The sequence below is a fragment of the Macrotis lagotis genome, chromosome X (assembly GCF_037893015.1).
Source record: "Macrotis lagotis isolate mMagLag1 chromosome X, bilby.v1.9.chrom.fasta, whole genome shotgun sequence".
Classification (NCBI taxonomy): Eukaryota; Metazoa; Chordata; class Mammalia; order Peramelemorphia; family Peramelidae; genus Macrotis; species Macrotis lagotis.
Genome location: NC_133666.1, coordinates 543,561,356 through 543,581,169, shown reverse-complemented (window position 1 = coordinate 543,581,169; position 19,814 = coordinate 543,561,356). Strand labels below are relative to the sequence as shown.

The 19,814-nt window shown below is 35.4% G+C and overlaps 1 protein-coding gene across 1 annotated transcript in view; it reads right to left on the bottom strand.

Moving 5' to 3' along the window:
* SLC26A7 (solute carrier family 26 member 7) overlaps nucleotides 1-19,814 on the bottom strand; it is a 175,930-nt gene that overhangs the window by 143,345 nt on the left and 12,771 nt on the right. The window contains exons 2-3 of the mRNA XM_074200057.1: nucleotides 7,091-7,201; nucleotides 2,568-2,740 (exon numbers count right to left, since the gene is read on the bottom strand). Coding sequence (XP_074056158.1) covers nucleotides 2,568-2,740; nucleotides 7,091-7,201 — 284 coding nt within the window. The remainder of the gene's footprint in view (nucleotides 1-2,567; nucleotides 2,741-7,090; nucleotides 7,202-19,814) is intronic.

The following is a 19,814-nucleotide window of genomic DNA, read 5'->3' as shown; positions in this document are numbered from 1 at the left end:
TAATTCTCAAATGGAGGCAGATGCCAGATCTCTTGGAGAGACTCAAATTATATCATACTGTCCAAGTAAAGAGGAAAGAGTTGCCAAGACTGCCTACATAAATCCCAGAATATTCTTACATCATCCGTACTGGAAAAAAAAAGGGAAAAGAAAAAAAAGATGAAGGCTAACAGGCTACCCAGGCAACGGATGATTGTTTCGGGGAAGCACATACATCAGCCATGGAAAATACCTGTTATGCCTTCTGGTCTGGTCAGTCGCCTACACAGGGACATCACTTCATCTTTCTACAAGTGCATTGTCCAGCCTTGAGTTCCTCTAATCTTATTTCAGAATATCTTTCAATTCAATCTAACAAATAGTTATTAAATGTTTATACTAAGTGTATTTCATCAGTCCCTTTATCCATATTTCACAGTCAATTCAACAGCTGTGAATCACAATTTTCCTTTCTTTGCAAGAATCCCTTTGCTCGTAGCCATATCCCTTTTGAAAGGTCTTCAACTATTATTTTCTCCTTCAGAGTTTACATTCCTTTAAACTTTATAAATAATTTTGTGTTGTTCAGTAATGTGTTGGCTATCTGAAATTCAGTTGGTTGCCAATGTCTCCCATACAGAATCTATCTGGGAACCAGGAAGTAAGCAAAAGAGAGTTCTAAATATTAAAAATGAACACCCCAAGGTACACATGATAATACTTACACACTTGACTTATTTGAAAACCCCTTGAATCCTCACACAAAACCTCCACTGAAAAAAGTAGAGGAGGAAGAAGAGGAAGAGAAGGAAAAGAAAAAGAAGGAAAAGGAGAAAAAAATAAGCTCATTTGTCTGGTTTTCATGCTCACAGCCGATTAGAAGACACTACTCACGTTAAGGTATTGAAAGAAGTAATTCAATGAATGTTCAGGTAATCAATCATCTCTACAACAAACCTAGTTTATCTCATACCAGAGCAACAACAAACACCCTTTGCAAAGAGCAGTTACTTTAAAAGCTGATTAAGTTGAATGTGTGGATGAAGGGGAAGAAAGGATAAGATTTCAATACAGCTGTTATTAGACTCTTTCAGTGAATCTAATTTGAGAACTGGGGCTATTTTTTGACTATTGTCTTTCTTTGTATACTCAGAGCAAAACACAGTGCCCAGTAAATAAATGTTTGCTGATTTAACTTGATTAATACCTAATATCCCAGTTTGGCAAGTACATAGAGTACATAAATGGGGATAGCATGAAACAAAGGTAAAAAGGTAGCTTACTTTATCTTTCCTCTATTTCCTCAACATCCTGATGACAAAGATGAAACCAAAAAAGCCATCTCTCTCTTTTCCACCAACTGAACTGCCTCATCCTACCCTGTACTGTCCTCATCCTCCTGTTGCTACTGAGGTTTGGTCCAACTAAGACCTTTCTTTATAATCATGCTCCAGATGCTATTTTCATTATCTGGGTCCTTCTTTCCTTTGTACTCACCCCATATATCCTTTATTCCATTCTTTTGGAACCACATCTATACCCCACTTTCTCTCATTACTAGAAATATTCTGCCTTCCATGTTCAAAGATTCTATTTTCTTCAGATGTAGAAATCACTTGTACTCTCCCTTTACTTAGGCTGAATTTCCTCTGAGCAACGGAGAAGGAAGGAGGAAGGGAATAAACCTCTATTAAGAACCTAATGTGCCATGATTTACAAGTATCCTTATTTGATAAAGGGCTAAGCACTTTATAAATATCATCTAATTTCACCCTCACAACAATCCTGGAAAGTGGGTACTATTATTATTATCCCCATCTTACAGTTGAGGTAACAGTCAAACAGAAGCTAAGTGATTTGCCAAGGGTCACCCAGCTACTAAGTGTTTGAAGCCAGATTTGAATTCAGATTTGTGGCCCAGTACTCTATCCACTGTGCCACCCAGCTTCCATTTGAATGGAACATGATCATAGTAAGGTATAGACTGCTTCAAGAGACAAAATGATGTAGTGTTTTTGTGCATAGAAAACTGACTGTGGAGACAAGTTCTGTGTTGAGTCCCTTTCCTGGACTCCCTCAATCTTCCCCAGGTGAATATTGGAGGGGCCAGAGACAAGGAAGTCAAGTTTCTCCCTATACTCCAAGGTCTCTGTTTATTGAACCAAATACCAGTGCTTAAATATCCTTCCCAGTCTCTAATCCATTCCCACTTCTATGGCACTTAGTAAGATAAGGCTCTGGTGCTCGAGGATACCAGATGAAGATAATTTACAGTGCTTCCATACACAACAGTCCCTAATAGCTCTGGGTCTCAAGTCAAGAAGATCTGAGTTCAAAGCTGGCTTCAGACACTTCTTAGCTGTGTGATGTAACCAGAGCAATCCACTGATAGTCTGACATGATGGATCCACTGGAGAAGGAAATGGCAAATCACTCCAGTATCTTTGCAAAGAAAATCCCAAAAGAGGTCACAAAGGGTTGTAGATGACTGAAATAATGGAATAACTGAATATCATTCATATCCCTCCATAAAGTCTGACTTGGAGTTAATAAATGATATAAAATATTAATAACAATAAAGTACTTACTTGAATGATTCCTCCCAAGAATGAAACAGCCGCAGCAACACCAATCCTTTGCATCTCAAATTCAGATAAGCCCAGCACACCTGAATTGCTGTATGTGGTGAAGTTTTGACTGGATTGAGGAACTAGACGTTCGACAGCATTGGCAGATATCAATGATGTCAAAGCAAAGGTACCTAGAAAAAAAATATCAGTCATCTGTTAATTGCCCATTAATGGCAACATCTTAGCTTAGACAAGTAAAGCTGAATCCACAGTCAAAAAACAAAGTGGAGCTGATAGAAAGTTGCTTTATCCTTGCATTTTTCTTGGGACTGAGCCAAAAAAAGGGAAAAAAAGTGTCAGATTAATGGTCTTGATAGGACTGAGTAGTGGTCAAGAACTTGGTAGGGAAGGATGGTCACAGCAGAACAGAAGGTGCATTGACTAAAAGTATGGAAGCTTTTATGGGGCAAGAGAGGACAACACAGGGGTCTCCTACCTACATCCTCATATCCTTAAACTACACAGAAATAATGCCTCTAGGGTCTGAGCTGGACATCTTCTGATTTTAGAATCTTTCCCTCATTTGATTATCTTGAAAATTAGTCCCCTTGTACATTCAAAATTATTCTAGCTCCAGGACAAATTTCTTCTGTATAATAAAGATGGGGAAAATTTCTATTGCATTTATAAGCCTGTCTAATGCTTGTTACTATTTAAAAAAAATTGATATATTTTGTTTTGATATAAAAGATACTTCTCCATCAAGACCCAAATAAACATCAATACCCTCTTGAATTACCAGTAAACTTATTATTATTTCAAAGGAGGGTTATATCCCTTTAATTTGAATAAGATGATACTAAAATTGACCCTGGCATTGGACCAGAAGTTAATAGTCTCAATGTTGACTTTATTCATATTCCTACATTAATTTGTCTACATTCCTGTCAATAGAGTATAACCTTCTTGAGGAGGGTAAATTTTTTTGTCTTTGTATCACTCAGCAAATAGCATAGTGGAGATATTTAGTAAATGCTCTTTAAATAGAATTATATAAAATTGAATTCCAAAAAAGAAAAAAATTGATGAGAACAAATTTGCTCAAAACTTTGTGCTTCTATACCTCATCCCAAGCTATTACAGTTTTCAAAGTGCCTATGGACAATTTATAGTAGGGAAGGAGCTAGGTGAGAGAGAGACAGACAGACAGGCACACAGGCAGATGGGGAGAGAGAGAGAGAGAGAGAGAGAGAGAGAGAGAGAGAGAGAGACAGAGAGAGAGACAGAGAGAGAGACAGAGAGAGAGACAGAGAGAGAGACAGAAAAAGACAGAGACTGAGAGAGACCCTCAGAGAGAGACAGAAAATGGGGAGATGGAGAGATGGTGAGGGAAAGAGAGAGGAAGGTGGAGAGAGAAAGAGGCAAGGAAAGAGAGAAGAAAGAGGAGAGGAAAGACAGAGTCAGAGTCAGAGAGAGAGAGAGAGAGAGAGAGAGAGAGAGAGAGAGAGAGAGAGAGAGAGAGAGAGATGGAGACAAAGAACAAAAGAAACAGGAAGGCAGGGAGAGGGAACCAAGATAAGAGGGAGGGAGGGAGGGGAGGGAGTTATTGTATTCCAATATGTGTAGCTGAAGTTACTATATTGTAATTAATAGAAAGCTGGTCTTGAGCCAGGAAGACCTGAAATTAGTTCTCTTTCTAATCACTTTACCTCTTAGGTAATTCTCTAAGACAATAGGTCATAGTTGATATAAGGAGATTCCTCACCTGGGCATTCACTATATCGATTAAATCAGAGGTCAAACACCTATTCCTTTTCTCTATTATCACTAGCGAAACATAAGGATGCAAAGTTACTAAAACCACAGATTTGGAACTGGAAAGGACCTGAGAGTAAGTCCATTTCCACCCTGCCCCACCCCATTTTTACAGATCAGGAAACTGAGCCACAAAGAATCTGTGACCTGGTTGATTATACAGTGAAAGAGCCAGGATTTCAAACTCCCTACTTTAATTCCTGTGCTCCACAAGTGCCCTATGCCGACTCATCTTAATTCCTTATCCCACAGTTACCACCTATGTTACCTTCCTCAAAATGTTAAAGGGACCCAAATTTTACTAGCTTCAGTGAATACCCCACACCAGTCTTCATTTATCAGTTTGTCTTTCCATCTTCTTCAACAACTAATGCACCTCCAGAATTCCTGAATTTCTTAAAATCAATTTCCCTTCCCTAGTTCTCATGTGACACTCAAATTAGGATCAAATTTCCTGCATACCATGAAGAATAATCAACCCATTTCTCCCTTTCATAAATGAGGTAAATTTAAAAGCAAAATCAAAAAAGGAAAACAAAAGTACAAATCTTGGAGTAAAATAATTAGAGCAAATTATACTTTGTTTCTCTGCTAAAAATTTGGGGTTTTTTGGATAAAACAGATCATCTGTTTGTTAAAACTTTACCACCATGAGGCAGAATCTCACTTAGGGAATTACAAGAGATATCTGCCCTTAAAATGGGGCAAAATGAGTACTATAGCGACCTCTCCTTTCATAAAAACTATTTGTTAAAAGGAAAGTGGAAGGGCAGAGGGGTTAGTGTTGTTGCTGAAATAAAATATTATATGGAAATAAAATGGTTTATAAACAAAAAGTTTGGCAGTCTTTTCCCAAGGACTCCAGTTGTTCCTCTAAATAAAGATCATGCGTAGGTCAAAAAATAATTAAGCCATATCAGTTTGTGTAATTACTCTGATATATACATAAATGCCGATAAAATACATAGTACCATGGGGAGAAAGCCACTGATGTGACTAATTTACTCTAAATAACCTTAAAGGTTTGCATCAGAAAGCCAAGAAATAAGAAGGTCCAGCCGACTCTTTGTCCTTTGGTGGAGTACACATGAGGAAATAAAATGCCTTCAGCTAAGGATTAAGAAAGAGTAATAGAATGAATGTTTTATTTTTTTCGGTATGCAAACGATATGTCTTTTGGAAAGCATAGTACTTACATAGTGGAATACAAGATATGTATGGAGCTTAAAGATATTTGCTAACTATGCTAACTACAGATATATATGCTATTTTAAAATCTATAGCCAGCCAAAAGTCTGCCATAGATCTTTGGGCAGCAAACTTATGTAAATATGTATTTTAGGCTCTTATCAAAATATAAATTTTTGACCTCCTAAAGCAAATCCATTATGGTTTTTTGCGTGAATTCATTCTACCTTTTCCATTAAAGAAAGATTCACCAGAGGATTAATGGAGTCAATCTTTGAATCAAACCTGATCTCTTTTCTTCCTCCTTTCTCTTAAAATTTGAAGAGGAGATACCAGTGGGCAATGGCAAAAAGGAATGTGAAAAGTTTTATGATTAAGAGTTCAAGAACACTCACCTTTTTAGTCATTGGTAGAGTTTTGTTTCATTTGTTTAACACAAAGAAAATCTCATGAGCTCAGTTCTTCCTACCTTTGACTTTTATAGATCAAATACAGCTAGGAGAATGTGTACACTAAATATTTTTATGAGGTTATTATATATCAACTTCAATATCAAGTAAATTTATGAACCCAGCTATAAGACAACCTCTGCTAAAATATAATTGTGAAAGATGAAATCCATATATGTCCAATGAGATAATTGAGAAAATTATCCGGATAATTGGAAAATAAATCACTTTTTCCTAATAATCAATTTCAGGAAAGAATGTCTTTTTTGGAGTTCTCTACTTTGTACATACATCTGAGTACACACTAAGGCAGGAACTGCTTTAGACATTTCATGGTACAGTACTCATTTAAAAGAAGAAAAGATTCATCAATAGTATTTATATAATATAGTAATATGTAATAATAATAATAGTAAATAGTATTTATATATTGCTTTCATTTTTCAAAGTTCTTATTCTTTCTTTTCTCAATTTAATCCCTAGAATATCTCTAAAGATAGATGAATGAATAGTTGGATAAATGTTTACATAGGTGGGTAAATAGATAATATTACAGAAATAACAATAATAGTATTTGCAAAGAACTTTGAGGGGTTTTTTATTTTTGTAAGACAGTGGGGTTAAATGACTTGCCCAAGGTCACACAGCTAGGTAATCAGGTCAAATTTGAACTCATGAACTCCTGACTGCAGGGCCAGTGCTCTATCCACTGCACCACCTAACAGCCCCACACTTTGAGTTTTGTGAAGTCCTTTACAAATATCTTTCATTTCCTTCACAAAACTATAGAAAATAGGAAAAAACAATAAAAAATATACTATTATTATCCCCAGTTAAGAAGAAACTGAGACAAAGAGAGGTTAAGTGTCTTACTTAGATTCAAATAACTCATAAGTGTCTTAGGATGATTTGAATACAGGTCTTCCTAAATCCAGGTCCTGTTCTCTATCCATTGCATTATAGAGATAGATGATTGTGTCGTCTTGGTATTTAAGTCACAACTAGTTTAGAAACCTAATCTTCATTTATCAAATAATTGAGTTCCTTTCATTACTAAGGTACAAAGCATAAGAAGATATAAATTCTTACCTGTTGCAACATGGCGCCCCATTCCAAAGATGGCATAAATAATGGCTGGAAACAGAGATCCATATAAACCAAACACTGGATGGACTGAAGAGAGAATAGCAAAGGCCAATCCTATAAATAAGATCAATGGTAATTAGTTATGAGCAAATTATTCCCAAGACATGGTATACAGTAACAATGGGAAAAGCATCACCACAATTAACAATCTTACATGCTCATTTAAAGCATAAGGAATGTGCCCTATTTAGTCCCTACCTTCTAGAGTTGCATCTATATTGAACTATATAAGCCTCTGCAAGGAAGAATAATTTTTAAGATCTATACACTATTCACCTTTTATACTTAAATTCCTCAAATTTATTTTATACCAGGTACTGTGATTACGTATGAAATACAAAGAAAAAAATGAAATAGTTTAAAGTAGTTTACATTCTATTGGGGAGAGCAACATGTACCTGCATAAATAAATACAAGATATATGCAAAGAAATTTCAATAGGGAACTAGTTTTGGGGAGTATCAGAAAAGACTGGCTCTTCAGCTGAGCATTGAGGGAAGTCAGAACTTCCAAGAGACAAAAATGAAGAAGTCCTTTCCAAACAGCCTGCACAACTGTTCTGCATGATCTATTTGTTAGTCTATAGTCAATAGGCATTTATTAATTGCTTACTATGTTCTAGGGAAGAAGAGAAGAGAAGCAAAAAATAAGCACAATTGTAAAACATAATTTAACTTAAGGGATATTTTGTATTTACACAGCATTTGTACCTTTTTCAAATACTTTCATGTTCATCATTTTATTTCTAAACTCAGAAGGATGAAAAGTCTAAGGCAATCTATACCCAAAACACAAATCTCCTGATGGAGGATTGTTCCATCTTCTTTTATAGTACATTGTTTCTAATGTCCTATGATCAAGGTCTAACTTATAAGGTAAAGAATAATTCTCTTGCTTAAAGAATAAGCATGGGGTGGCTAGGTGGTGCAGTGGATAAAGCACTGGCCCTGGAGTCAGGAGTACCTGGGTTCAGATCCGGTCTCAGACATTTGATAATTACCTAGCTGTGTGGCCTTGGGCAAGCCACTTAACCCCATTTGCCTTGCAAAAACGTTAAAAAAAAAAAAAGAATAAGCACAAGATAAATCATGAATTTGCTTATTGTTCTTCAAAGTAGAAGACATTTTCATATGTCCAAAAACAGTACAATGTTAGCTTCATGAGAGCAAAGACTGCCTTGTATTTAGTAGGCACTTAAATGTCTGCTAAATCAATTTGAGATATTGAATATACATGTGAAACTAACATGTGATGGTCATGTCTATATGATTTGTAATTAGAATAAATGTGATCAAAAACATTTGCACAATAATTCATTAATATCTCATGAATAAGTATTCACAAAAAATTCTATATAGACAGAGCAGAGAAAATCTCTTGATTATATACAATGAAGTCAATTCTCTGACATATTTTAGACATCTTAAAAGTCTTGTTTGAAGTAATGCATAAAATTATTGACAGAGCTTGCATTTAAAAGAAATAATCCCTATCCTTTAGACATAGCTCTAGGTCAAACAATGTAATCATAATGTCCTCAATTTTCAATATTTTTAAAAGCAACTTTAACTTTCCCAATATTAAACTTAATTTTAAAAATGCATTTTTGCTAAAGTATGACTCCAGATCTTCATCATAGTTTGGAGGTGACATTAGATTTTCAAAGATGGTGCCAGGAAGAGTCCACATACTAACAGGTTCTCACAAACTGAAAAGGCTTTGCAAATAGGCCCAGGGATGAACTGTGAATGTCATCACCAAAAAATTTGGCAATTAGGGGATGAATTGGGCCTTTTTCAGGTTCAGAAATTCATGAAAACAGACCATAAAGGAGGAGTTATAAACTATATTAATGAATGACAAATGGTAAAACTCTAGATTGTTTAGAGTTATTATTTAGTCATTTATTATTATTCTAAGCATGAAATGTGCATGTATGTGTGTGTGTGTGTGTGTGTGTGTGTGTGTGTGGCTAGAAGTAGCTATTAGATAATGGATCCTAATTTATACCATCAATGATCATCATTCCTTAGTCTTGAAAACAATAACTGGACAAGTTTTTGTTAGTTTTTCCTGAAATATATCTATTTTTAATCCTAAATTCTCAGGTCAGATCCTATCTCCTAGATGACTCAGCATGCTATGCAGTGAAAAATTATCTGTCTTGAAAAAAATCCCACCTATCTACCCAGGAAAATGGGCAAGAAAGGGGTTAATAATGGATGCATGAAGTCAGAGTCCTGCTTGTAGGACTGAAGTTAGATTAGGATAGAAGCACCATAAAACCTCTTCCTCAGGATCTCCAATGGGAGGTTTAGTGAATGAAGAAAGATTATGCTCTCTTGAGACAACCTATTCTACTTTTGAATGACTCTTTTAGAAAGGTTTTAGGCCATTGAAGCAAACTCTGAAATGTTAAAATACTAACAGACATGAGAGTTATGATTTGTGTAGGTGATGTTTCTATGAAAACTTTAAAGGCTATTGATCCCAAGCCTGCTTTCATTTATTGATAAAGAAGGCTGAGACAGATAAGTTAGATGATTTCTTCATGGTCTTACAGATAGTATTAGTGGTATGATTTGAACCCAGACCCCCTGACTCAAAGTCCAATACTATGCACTATACAATAATGCCTCTATCAAGACTATTTCTCCCCCAAACAAAATTAAGATTAAAAAAAGTCTGATGATACTCTATTGACTGAACTATCTGGTAAAAATTTTCTTTATTCTATGCTAAGTTGAAATTACTTACAAAGTAATACCCTAATTAGTATAAATAATGAATTTTGTGAAGTTGTCTCATTATTCAAAATCGCGCTACATATTTCCATTGATTGGAAACAATTATATTTTTCATAATTATCACTTCAAATCATATGAATTTGAATACATGACCATGTCACAAGATTCATTATTTACAAAAATCAGGACTTAGTTGTTTAATACTTTATAATTTACAAAGTATTTTTCTAATTACACCATAAAGTAGGTAATACAACCATTGTCATTATCATCAATCCCATAACTGACATCTATAAGATGCTTTCAGATTTTCAAAGCTTTTAACATACATTTTTTCATTCATTCCTCACTAAATTTTTACAAATTAAGTAACAGAATTTTTTTAAAAATCATTTTTATTAAATAGGAAATTGAGCCTGAGAGATACAGCACTGTAAAGTGGAAAGAAGGCTAAATATTGAGTCATCTGATCTGAATTTGAAACTCAGATTTGCTATTTAATACTTGTGTGACTCAGGGCATTTCAGTTGATATCTCATGGCCTGAATTCATTAATTATAAAATTTGGGAGTTGTAAGAGATGATCACTTAGCTTTCTTCTAGATGTGACAGTATGATCTTTTATGGTGCCCAGGATCAAATAATTATAAAGCGTAAGAGATATATTATTGTTTCCATTTTAAAGAACAACTTTGATACAAACAAAGTTGTAAAAAGCTGATGCTAACCTACCCACAGATAAATATCAAGAAAATGGGAGAACTGGGACTTTTGAGCTTAGGTCTTCTGATTTCAAGATCAATGTTCTTTCACTATCAATTTATCAATAAGAATTTATTAAACTACTTTGAACAAGACATTGTTCAGTGTTGATGTTCAGTCATTTCAATTGTATCCAAATATTTGTGACCCCATTTGGTATTCTTTGGCAAAGATACTGGAGTAATGTGCCATTTCCTTCCCCAGCTCATTTTACAGAGGAGGAAATAGGGTTAAGGGACTTTCCAAAACTAGTAAGATGCATCTTCCTGACTCCAGGCCCATCACTCTATCTACTGAGCCATTTAGCTGTCCACACTATTCTATACCACACTTAAATTCTAAGGATTTTAGACAATCAAGTGACTTTACCACTATCCAATTAAAAGAAATTATGGTGAGATATACACTGGATCTAAAGAAGATTTGGAACTCTTGAAATAAAAATGCAAAGTGTTATCACTGCAATAAATTCCACAAATCGAAATCAGGGACTAGAGACCACAATACCTTTTCCTTGACCTCACATTAAATGGATACAGAGCTTTCATTCTCAGCAGTGGTATCACACCCCATGGAAATCCTTGCTCTGGGCTACAGTAGACTTGAACAATGGACAAGGGAATCATTGTCCCTGACTGATAGCTTAATCTAAAAACTGACAATCTCCTGCAAGAAGTTAGGCACGCAAGAGCACCTCCCTGAAAGGAAAAGCCTCATCTCTTTGTTCATTTCAGATACATATATACATATATGCATATACATATATGTATATATGTATCTACATATTATATTATGCAATCTTAGAGAAAAATCTATAAAAAATCTTCAGTGGAAATATCAATTACTTACTCATTCAAATAAATCCTCTTATTTCCTCTTATTTATAGATTAGAAATATGCACACTGACTGACAATAAACCTTGTTATGCACTAAATACAAAAAAATGCAATTGCAACTCTGTTATGGAGATCTGAACCATCAATCATGAGTATCTGTTGCAAGATTCTATTCAGTAAAATCATACACCAAAAAGACAAAATGAGTTCAAAAATCACTGGAAAGTGCAACCAGGATTAAAAACAAACCATACCCTAGTCTAAATTAAAAGAGTAATTTTTCAATGAAGACCAAAAAGGAGAAGGGAGACAGAGAAGAATGAAGAGACTGAGGAGAAGGAATTTAAAAATGGAGGAAAAGAGAAGTAGAAGCAGAAGAAATAGAAAGAGGAGGAGGAGGAATGAGGGGAAAAGAAACTATGAATTATTTAGATATTTTATTATCTACCATGACCCCTAAAAAGTTGATAATACTAGTTAAGTCAGTCTCTGATAAGACTGACATTGCTGCAAAAGAATAGATGCCTAGGAAGCTATTTTTGATATAGCCAATTCTTGAATGAATGCATGGATGGATAATAATATCTACCATTTATATACCAACTTAAGATTTGCAAAATGCTTATATAGAGTAACAAATTTGATGAATGAATGAAAAACTTCCTAATATGTACTAGTCATATAGTCTACTATAGTCATATAGCACTAGTCATACAAAAAAATCTAGATAATCTCTCCTCTCAAAGAGGAGATGGATAAGAGATTGGAGATGATGAGACAAAGTTCATCTGTAACCAGAGAGAAATGCAGAAATCCTAACAGTGGGCAGATGGCAATGTCAGTGAACATAAGTTATGGAAACAGTACAGAGGTAGAGAAAGAACAGATAGCTGGGTGATCTGAAGTATAGCAGTGCTGGACCTGGAATCAGGAAAAACTTGAGTTCAAATTTTGCCTCAAATATAGATTAGTTGGATGACTCTAAGTAAGTCACCTAACCGGTCCTGATCTTAATTTCTCCATCTGTATATGGGGATAATAATAATTTTGAGCATTGTTGTGAGAATCAAATGAGATAATAAGTGCAAAGTTCTTTCAAAATAAATACTAATCATTAAGGCAAATCCTGAAGAACATTAGGAGGCAGTAGAAGAGAAAGATGGTAAAGGACTGATGGCCTATACCTACTCCATTACCTTTGCCAAGAAAACTCCAAATGGAGTCAAAAAGAATCAGTCATGACTAAAATAACTAAACAAAATTGACAAGAGGGCTAATCCTTTAAACCAGGTGGGCCTCATATTTCATAAGTATGAAATGAGGAGTTTGGACTAGATGACTTTTAAGGTCCTTCGAGTTCTAAAACTATAATTCTATTATCCTATGATTGAAGGAAATAACTTGGTGTTGCTAGAGACATAAGAATGTTGCCAATATTGAGAATGTAAAAGATGTTCTTTGAATGACCATTTTATAACCTGTTAAATAGCTACTAAGAAAGTGTGTTTAAGTGATTCCAAAAAAGGCCAGGATTCTGAGAACACCACTGCTCTAATGTCTAGGAAATAGTGCCTAGAGAAATTATAAAAAGCCAAATGAGAATAAAGAAGAGCCAACCACATCTGGAACTGTGGCACTGTGAGTTATGAAGTATGGAGTTTCCATAAGAAATGATATAATTCGATTTTCCCACTATACTCACTAATTCCTGGTAAGATGAAAACAAAACCTATATAAAAATGTTGAGGAGGCTAAACCCAGACTGGCATGTAGAAATTTTGAGAGATAACCTCTTCTCCAAATCCTTGTACACACTCTTAGTCTAGTCTAGTCTCTTGGGTTGTTCCCAACATATTCTATAAGATAGTCAATTAATGGAGAATTATCAATTTCCTACAGATAAAATGAAAGACTCTATTTTTAAAATTTACTTAAGGCAATGGGGTTAAGTGACTTGCCCAGGGTCACACTGCTAAGCAATTATTAGGTATCTGAAGCCAGATTTGAATTCAGGTATTCTTCAATCCAGAGCTGGTGCTCTATCCACTGTGCCACCTAGCTACCCCAAGGCTCCATTTTCTACGGTTGGTTGATTGATTGGCAATTTCTATACATGGTAAATTATTTGCTTAAGAACTGCTTTCATTAAGTTGGTGATTTAAGTAGTCAAACTAAAACAAAATTATGGTTTTCAGTTCTATGTTCAATGTCTGTGTATGAATTTCTTCAGTCATCTAGAAGATGACTCTAGCTCATGCTTACATACACACACACACACACACATATATATATATATACATACACACACACACACATATATATATATACATACACACACACACACACACACACACACACACACACACATATATCTACTTCATATTTCTTATCTGAGGAGGACCACATTAGGTAACCAATCAATCTCTTTGAGCTCTAAATTTATGATGCCATGATAATTGTTATTTGATCATTTCGGTTGTAGAAGTTCTGACTTTTTGTTACCCTATTTGGGGATTTCTTGCAAAGATGCTAGAGTGGCTTGGCCTTTCTCCAGTTCATTTTACAGATGAGGAGCTAAAGCAAATAGAGTTCAGTGACTTGCCCAGGGTCATACAGCTAAGAAGTAGCTGAGGTTGAATTGGAATTCAGATCTTTATTTTTTAGGATTTTTCAAGGCAAATGGGGTTAAGTGGCTTGCCCAAGGTCACACAGCTAGGTAATTATTAAGTGTCTGAGACCGGATTTGAACCCAGGTACTCCTGACTCCAAGGCTGGTGCTTTATCTACTACGCCACCTAGCCACCCCAATTCAGATCTTCTTGACTAAAGGTCTGTTGCTCTATCCACTTTGCCACCTAGCTTCCTGCTATCATAACAGTTAACAACCTCCAGTTTTATCTGGGAGGATGCCCTGAAAAGATATAATGAATATGATAACAGTACTGATTGCTAGATTTATATAGTACTTTTAAGGCTTGATAGATAGATAGATATAGATATAGATATATATTATACTTTTTGTCATCTCCTTTGAGACTCATAACAACATGTGAGATGGATTGCATTATTATCCTCATTCTATATAGAATAAAACTGGGGCAAAGAGAGTTTAAATGACTTGCCTATGGTCACAAAGCTAGTGTCTGCAGGAGAATTTGAACTCACATCTTACCAATTGCAACTCTAGTTCTTTGATTCACTCCCAACCCTCTTGGAAAGGGATGAATTTGGAGATTCTAGAGAGGCACCTTCCTTTCCCATTAGATGCTCCTGCCAAGATAAACTCATCATTTCTAAACTGTCCATTATGATGCCAACTCAAGCCTTGACTGGCTCTACCTTCCTCAGCCCCCTCTTCCCTCTGTTTGGAGGGCTGCAGGGTGGTATACCAAAGAGCTTCCAGCACCTTCCTTTATAAAGGGTAGAAACTGAACAGCTCAGCCCATGCTTCCATTTCAGATTTTAGCTCCACAAAACAAAATGCTTCCAGATGGAGAAACCCTGGATAGTCCATGCCTATCTCCTGCCTCCTGCAGGGCATTGACACCCCTTTTACATGGCAACACTGTTGAGGTCAAAGGCATTGTTTTCCTTCTCATTAATTATATCCCCTGGCACTTCATTGGCACTTAATATTTATTGGATCAGAATATCTGAGGAACTCCAAACAGCAGTGGAGGCCAAAACCTAGTTTTGTTGATTTTCTGTATCATGTCTGGGTCTTCAGTTCGGGACCCTAAAACTCTCCAAGAAATCTCAGGAATGCTAATCAGTCTGAACTTCAGAAACTGCCACCCTTGAGCCTCACAGTGTCTGTCCTCTTTGGGGAGACAACCAGGAACTCAAGATCTAAGAGTTCTCCTGGGGCACCCCTCTACTTCTTGTTCCCACCTCTGGACTCAAATGACAATAATAATAAAGAATAATAATAATGTGTCTAATGTGTATGCATATATGTGTATGTATTAACAGCTAGCATTTATATATTACTTCAGATTTACAAGCTATATGTCCTGTGATCTTCACCACCATCCTGAGAAGTAAGTGCTAAGTAATTAGTCCCATTTTACAAACAAGTACACTGAGGCTAAGAGAGGTTAAGTGACTTGTCCATGGTCACAAAGCATGTTAAATATCTGAGGCAGGATTTGAACTTGGGTCTCTCTGACCACAAGTCCCTGCTGTACCACTTGAGATAAATATATAGTTTGCCTGAAAATGCTGCTGAAATGTACTTCTTTTCCAAGACCTCCATTAGCAACTCTGGGCCAGATATTGGCAGCACAGGTTTTGCAGCCACACAGGCATTCCCCAATGTCCTTCCCCTTAGGATCTAGGTCAGTTCTCAGACTGATTGCTGGCATAAGCTCAGATCTCTCTTTGGATCTCTCTGAAAAGTCCAAGTCACTAATTAGAAATCCATTTTAAAGGTTCAGCACAAAATGAGGAAAGGGGATGGTCAACAGTTGGCCAAACCAACAGATTTATTTCCAGTAAAATGATAGTCAATCATACCTACTCAGTGAGATGTAAGTTAGTTTGGTTGATACGTATATTCAGAAGTTATCCTTAAACTTTCAAATGAGTTGTCAATGGCCATATCCATACCCATAGAGAGATGGACTTTCCAATAACTTATTCAAATTGACTAGGGAATATTTTAATCATTCATTCATTAAATAAGCATTTATTAAGTTCCTAGTTTCCTACAGTAGAAAGTGACCTGAGAGGAAATCTAGTCCAATTCTCTTATTTTACAGAAGGAAAAAACTGAAGCTTAGAGGGATTAAATAGATTGTTCAAAGCTACCAAGTGGAAGAACTAGGATTAAAAATCAGATTCTGTAACTCCAAGTTCAACATTTTTTCCATTATGTCATATAAATCAATACTCTATAGGTACATATTGATTCATCTTATTATCAGTTATTTTCATATAAATATATAACACATCCATATAAACACACCTATGTACTATGCATAACATATATATATATATATATATATATATATATATATATATGTAATTTGATTATGACGTTTGTTCTTCTTTCTCCAAGAAGACCATGACATTAGGGAGGTGATATCATGATATGAACATGAACTAGATTTGAGTGAGGGAATGCTGTGCTAAGTCACCAGCCTCATTTTCTCCTCCAGAGTCATTTGGGTGCAGTAGCTGGATATGAATCAGTACAATTGGAGATAGAGCTGAAAGCAAGGCAATCAGGGTTAAGTGACTTGCCCAAGTTCATACAGTTAGTACATCTGAGGTTGGATTTGTACTCAGGACCTTCTGAGGGCTTTGGGGCCAGCACTCGACCCACTGCACAATCTAGCTATCGTATATAATAACATATAACATACATGTGTATGCACTATATTCAATATAATATATATATATATTTATTCGATTGGTTGGTTCTTATCCTTCCTTATAGAAGAAGACCAAAAATGACATAACTATGTTAGAGACAAGTTACAGTGGGTTCAACTGTGGCTGATCAGACCAATATGAGCTCAGAATGGTCTATCCCAGATCGGGCACATATGAACATTTGGGATAATTACTCTAAACTTATATATCTCATGTTTCCTTTGAGTTGCTTCTGTCTTGTTCATAGAGCAATAATATTTATAAAATATTACATATATAACATTCACATATTAAAATATGCACATGCATTTAATTCAATTAATCAAGTTTTCATTAAATGAAACAACTACTCTATACAGAGAGCACTATGTTAAGAGCCAGGGGAAATGACCAAAAAAAACCTGTAATATGCATTCCCTGACTTTATAAAGAGGACAATCTAACACAAAGATGATATCTTTCTTTCATTCTTGAAGAAGACCATGACATCAAGCAAGTGATGCCCTGACATGCATGGGAATTAGATTTGAGTGAGTGACCCCAACCTCACTTTTTCTTACAGTGTCAATTGGGTCCAGTGGCCAGATATGCATCAGTACAATTGAAGATTGTATTCTACCTAATGTACATACAAATAGTTATACTACAAAATACAACTGCAAACTCACAAAATAGGTACAAACCATAAAGTCCAAGGAAGGAAACATTATTTGTAACTGGAGAGATCAAGGGGGATTTTGTGGAGGCTGTAGAATTTTAGCTGGCAAATAGGCAGCATGGCAAAGTGGACAATGAGCTGGCTTTGAAGCAGCACAAAGGCTTGGGGTTGAAGTCTAGTCTATGACATACGCTCCCAGTGTGACCCAGAGAAAGTGACTTAATTTCTTAGTGCTCTAAAGCATTTCAGAGATGATGTACACTGGTAGGGAGAATTTCCTTATTTGGTACTTCTCTATGTTAATGAAATCATGAGTGCAAAAAAAAAAAAGGAAAAGAAAAGATTAACTGTGGACTTAGAAGAATGGGCAGGTTTTCAACAACTAGAGATGTTAATGGAAAAGATAATTATAGATGTAGGGGGGAATTGTATAGAGAATAATATGAACACAGTCAAAGAAAAAAGAATGTATTAGTAAATTAATCCTCCGGGGATGATGAAGCATAGAGGACATTAGTGTGTTGTCTATGAGAAAAGGCTAGTGGGGAAAAAGGGATATCACCATAATGAAGAAAACTTAGAAAATCAAACCAAAGAGTTTGAAATATATTTAGAAGACAGCTTTAGTTGTCACTTCTGAAGAAAATGGCATACAGCTGTGCCCTTGCCTTTCAGGTACAAACTTAAACAATGTGCGATGTAATCTGAGGGTATTTTCAGAACTCTTTTAAAGATTAGCTAGCAGAATGCTTATTGATAAGAGAAATCATGTAAGGAATTAGAACTTCAAGAAAACTCCCATTTCTTTTAAAAAGAAAAGTCATATTTTTTTTAGTTTTTTTGTATGTCAGTTTTATTTCCTAATATATATTCCCCCACAACCCATAGAACCATTCCTTAAACAAAGGAAAAAACAAGTTCAGTAAAACTAATGAATACATCAATCAAGTCAGATGGCATGTGTTGTTTTCTACCTCCCTAGACCCCCACCTCTTAATAAAAAGAAATGAGAAATATTCTCTTATCTCTTCTTTAGGGTCAAATTTGATCATTACAGTTTCACAGTTTCGATTCTTTCCATTTGCATTGCTGGGGTCATTCTTGTTGTGAATAACAATATTCAAAATTATCCACTGGGACATTTGGAAGGTATTAACCACAAAGTGATAAATATACAGATTTTAGTTATTGTCCTCCATGTCCAGGAAAGCCTTTTAGAAAACATGAAACAGTTTTGTATGCGTGTAAATAAGGAAACAGCTTAGTCACATGCTTAGATTTTCCCCGCAGACCTAACTAAATCCTGCTAGTGTCTGGGGCAGAGACATGAGCTACAGAAGGCCCTAGAAACTGGTTAGGGGAAAAAATACTTTTGTTGAAAATCCTTTATGCTTCTATCTTCTTTGAAGATTCTGGCAGTCCTGAATGTAGGAATGGCTAATGAGAATTCCTACCCATGGTCTGGGGTTAGACTTGCTACATGAAGGATTCCTCTATTTGGAAAAGTAAATAATTCCACAAAATGCCAGGGGAAGAAGTAATGCTTATGACAGCTAACTAATGGAGTGGCTAGCATGCTGACTTGGAGTCAGGAAGATCTGGGTTCATATTCCAACTTAGATATTAATCAGACTAGTATTTTCAGAGCTCTTCTGAAAGGGGAGCTAGCAAAATACTCATCCTTATTAATAAGAGGAGACATCTCCTAAGAAGTTAGAATTTCAAGAAAACTTCCATCTCCTCCTACTCTTCATGTTAAGAATAATTCTTTTAAAAAGAAAATAATAATTACATTTTTGTTGTTGCTGTCGGTCATTTTCATTTCTTAATATATATTTCCCTCTTTCCAACCCAAAGAGCCATCCCTTAAATAAAGAACAAAAAAATCACTTCACCCCTTTCAGTCTCAGTCTCCTCATCTATGAATTAAGGTTAATGATAACATTGATTTCCTTGAGTTGTGAGTATTAAAAGAGATAACATATATAAAATGATATATAAATGCGAACTATTATTATTCAAAGGTAAGACATACACTTAGTTATAGTCTTAATATAGTACTAATAGATGATATTTATGTAATACTTATAATATGCAAAAGTATATTTCATACTAAGATCTCACTTGAGCTTTACAATAACATTGTGAATGGGCATTATAGGTTTTATTGTCCTTGTTTTACAGATGAAACTGAGAAATTAATTGTTCATGAACATGTAGCTAATAAGAATAAGCAGTGAGATTTGAACTCAGTTCTTTCTGACATCAATTCCAGTATGTGTGCCAA